We start from the raw sequence: 2,247 nt of genomic DNA on the forward strand, positions 1-2,247 counted from the left end.
CCAGGTGGGCAACTGGGGACACCAGTGAAGGCCGGGTTTGGGGCAGCCACACTGAGATGCCAAAGCCAACCTGACCCCTCCATCAGGGTGGCAGAGGGACAAGCAAAAGGGAGGACACCACCATGGTGGAGGAGCGTGCACTGTCCCTACCTTCTCTGCAGAGCCCAGGGATGTGTGCTCCTTCACCCGGCACTCGAGGCCGGCAGCGGGGCAGCACGAGGCATGTGCCATCACCTCTGTCCTGCTGGCGCAGTGGCTGGGTCCGCTCCCCAGCCCCGCGACGGGTCTCCCGCCATCACCCAGTGCTGCGGCAGGGGAGTGGAAACTGCACCCTGCCGCAGGGAGAGGGGCTGTCAGCACAGGGCGGCCGCGGCAGCATCCCAGAGCACATGCAGGCACTCAGGGATGTCCCCGCTGAGCCCTGAGCCTCCCCTGCCTCCATGCAGGCAGCACGTGTGCCCCTTCCCTGTCAGCTCAGCACTCACACCCACCCTTTTACCCCCAGGTCCCAGAGTTTTTCTGGAACACCTGTAGCCATCAGGGTGTCGGCTCCAGGCTCTGTAACCCATCGTGTTGGGCATTACCGGTCAGCACATGGTCCCGTGGGGAGCAACCGGCCCCCTTGGCCACCGGGGAGCTGGCGTTGATCTGGCATTTGGCCCTGGGCCATGTGCAGCACCTGGCGATGGCGTAGACGCCCTGGCCCCGGAAAGCGTTGTGGGCGACGCACTGCTTCTGCCCGTCCTTGTCCTGCGGCCAGGGCAGCATGGCATCACTGGGGGTGCTCGGGGGCCTGGGGACCTCCCACCAAGGCCAGCGGGCACCCCAGAGGCAGTACTTCTGTCTCCACATGCCCTGCTCACCTCCATGTGCTCCCCCAGCCGCCTGCCGCTGCGGGAGAAGCTGGAGCAGCTGAGCATCTCCTCGGTGCCAGCACAGCGAGCCACAGCCGTGGCGTGCCGGGTGAGCCCCGAGCGCGCCGACCACACCGAGCGGCAGTACAGCTGCTCATCTGCAATGGGGCAGATGGTGTCAGTGGCAGGGTGGACCCCCCACAGTGGCACCCAGAGCCCACGGCACAGACTGGGCTGCCAACAAGGGCTGGCAGGTCCCCCCCCGCTTCCCTCTGCACGCAAACAGCCATGCTCGGGCTCAGTCATCCCCAGCACAGCTCGGGGAGGGACGCACCCTGTAGATGTGCTTTCACCCAGGCAGTTCTTTCCCCAGTAAGGGCAGAGCTCTGCCGGGCACTCAGCGGGCAGACGAGGTCTTTACCTGAGCCCAGCCGGGTGGGCAGCCCGGCCACGCTGTTGGGCGTCTGGAGCCGCTGCTCCTCAGGAAACCACGCCGTGTCCATCACGTTCTTGGTGGCAAAGTGCAGGAGGCGCTGCCGGAGCTCGTCGAGGCTCAGCTGAGGCTCAGCGCTGAGCAGCATGGCAGCAATGCCTGCCATAGAGCCCAGGGGAGTCACAGTGAGAACCAGGGGCCACAGAGCTACCTATGCACAATTCCCCTGAGCAACACAACTCCAGAGAGACAGGAGAAGGAACCACTGCAGTCCATCAACTGCATGCAAGGGATGCGGGAGCTCTGTGCAGGCTGCAGCACCCAAACGTGCCAAAACCATGGCACACAAAAACATCCCCAGCACAGGCAGCCCTGATGCCCTGCACCTGCAGGGATATGTGCCCAGTGCCAGCACTGCTCAGGGCAAGCAGAGAGCCAGCCCTGCCCACCACCCCATAGCCCAGCTCACCTGCCACATGCGCAGCCGCCTGTGACGTCCCACTCTGTGCTGTGAAGCACGTGCTGCAGTCACTGGAGGCGCCGATGATGTCATCCCCTGGGGCAAAGAGGTCCACGCAGCGGCCAAAGTTGGTGCCCAAGGTGCCGATGGAGGCGGGTTGGTCCTCACTGTTGGTGGCGCCGACTGTGATGACCTGCCAGGGCAGTGATGGAGGGGGATGTGGGCAGGACAGGATCATAGAAACATAGAATCATTAAGGTTGGAAAAGAGCTCCAAGATCATGAAGTCCAACTGTCAACCCAACACCACCATGCCTGCTAAACCATGTCCCCAAGCCCCACATCTATACATCTTCTAAATACCTTCAGGGATATGGACTCAATCACTTTCCTGGGCAGCCTGTTCCAGCGCTTGACAACCCTTTCAGTAAAGAAATGTTTCCTAATATCTAATCCAAGCCTCCCCTGGCGCAACTTGAGGCCATTTCCTCTTGTCCTATC

At 62.7% G+C, this 2,247-nt stretch overlaps 1 protein-coding gene across 1 annotated transcript in view; it reads right to left on the reverse strand.

Moving 5' to 3' along the window:
• Positions 1-2,247, reverse strand: part of PCSK9 (proprotein convertase subtilisin/kexin type 9) — an 11,646-nt gene that overhangs the window by 292 nt on the left and 9,107 nt on the right. The window contains exons 10-14 of the mRNA XM_035891760.1: positions 1,757-1,942; positions 1,276-1,446; positions 864-1,012; positions 585-750; positions 151-332 (exon numbers count right to left, since the gene is read on the reverse strand). Of these exons, the coding sequence (XP_035747653.1) occupies positions 151-332; positions 585-750; positions 864-1,012; positions 1,276-1,446; positions 1,757-1,942 (854 nt within the window). The remainder of the gene's footprint in view (positions 1-150; positions 333-584; positions 751-863; positions 1,013-1,275; positions 1,447-1,756; positions 1,943-2,247) is intronic.

The sequence above is a fragment of the Egretta garzetta genome, unplaced genomic scaffold, assembly GCF_000687185.1.
Source record: "Egretta garzetta isolate BGI_Z169 unplaced genomic scaffold, ASM68718v1 scaffold163, whole genome shotgun sequence".
In the NCBI taxonomy this organism is placed as follows: Eukaryota; Metazoa; Chordata; class Aves; order Pelecaniformes; family Ardeidae; genus Egretta; species Egretta garzetta.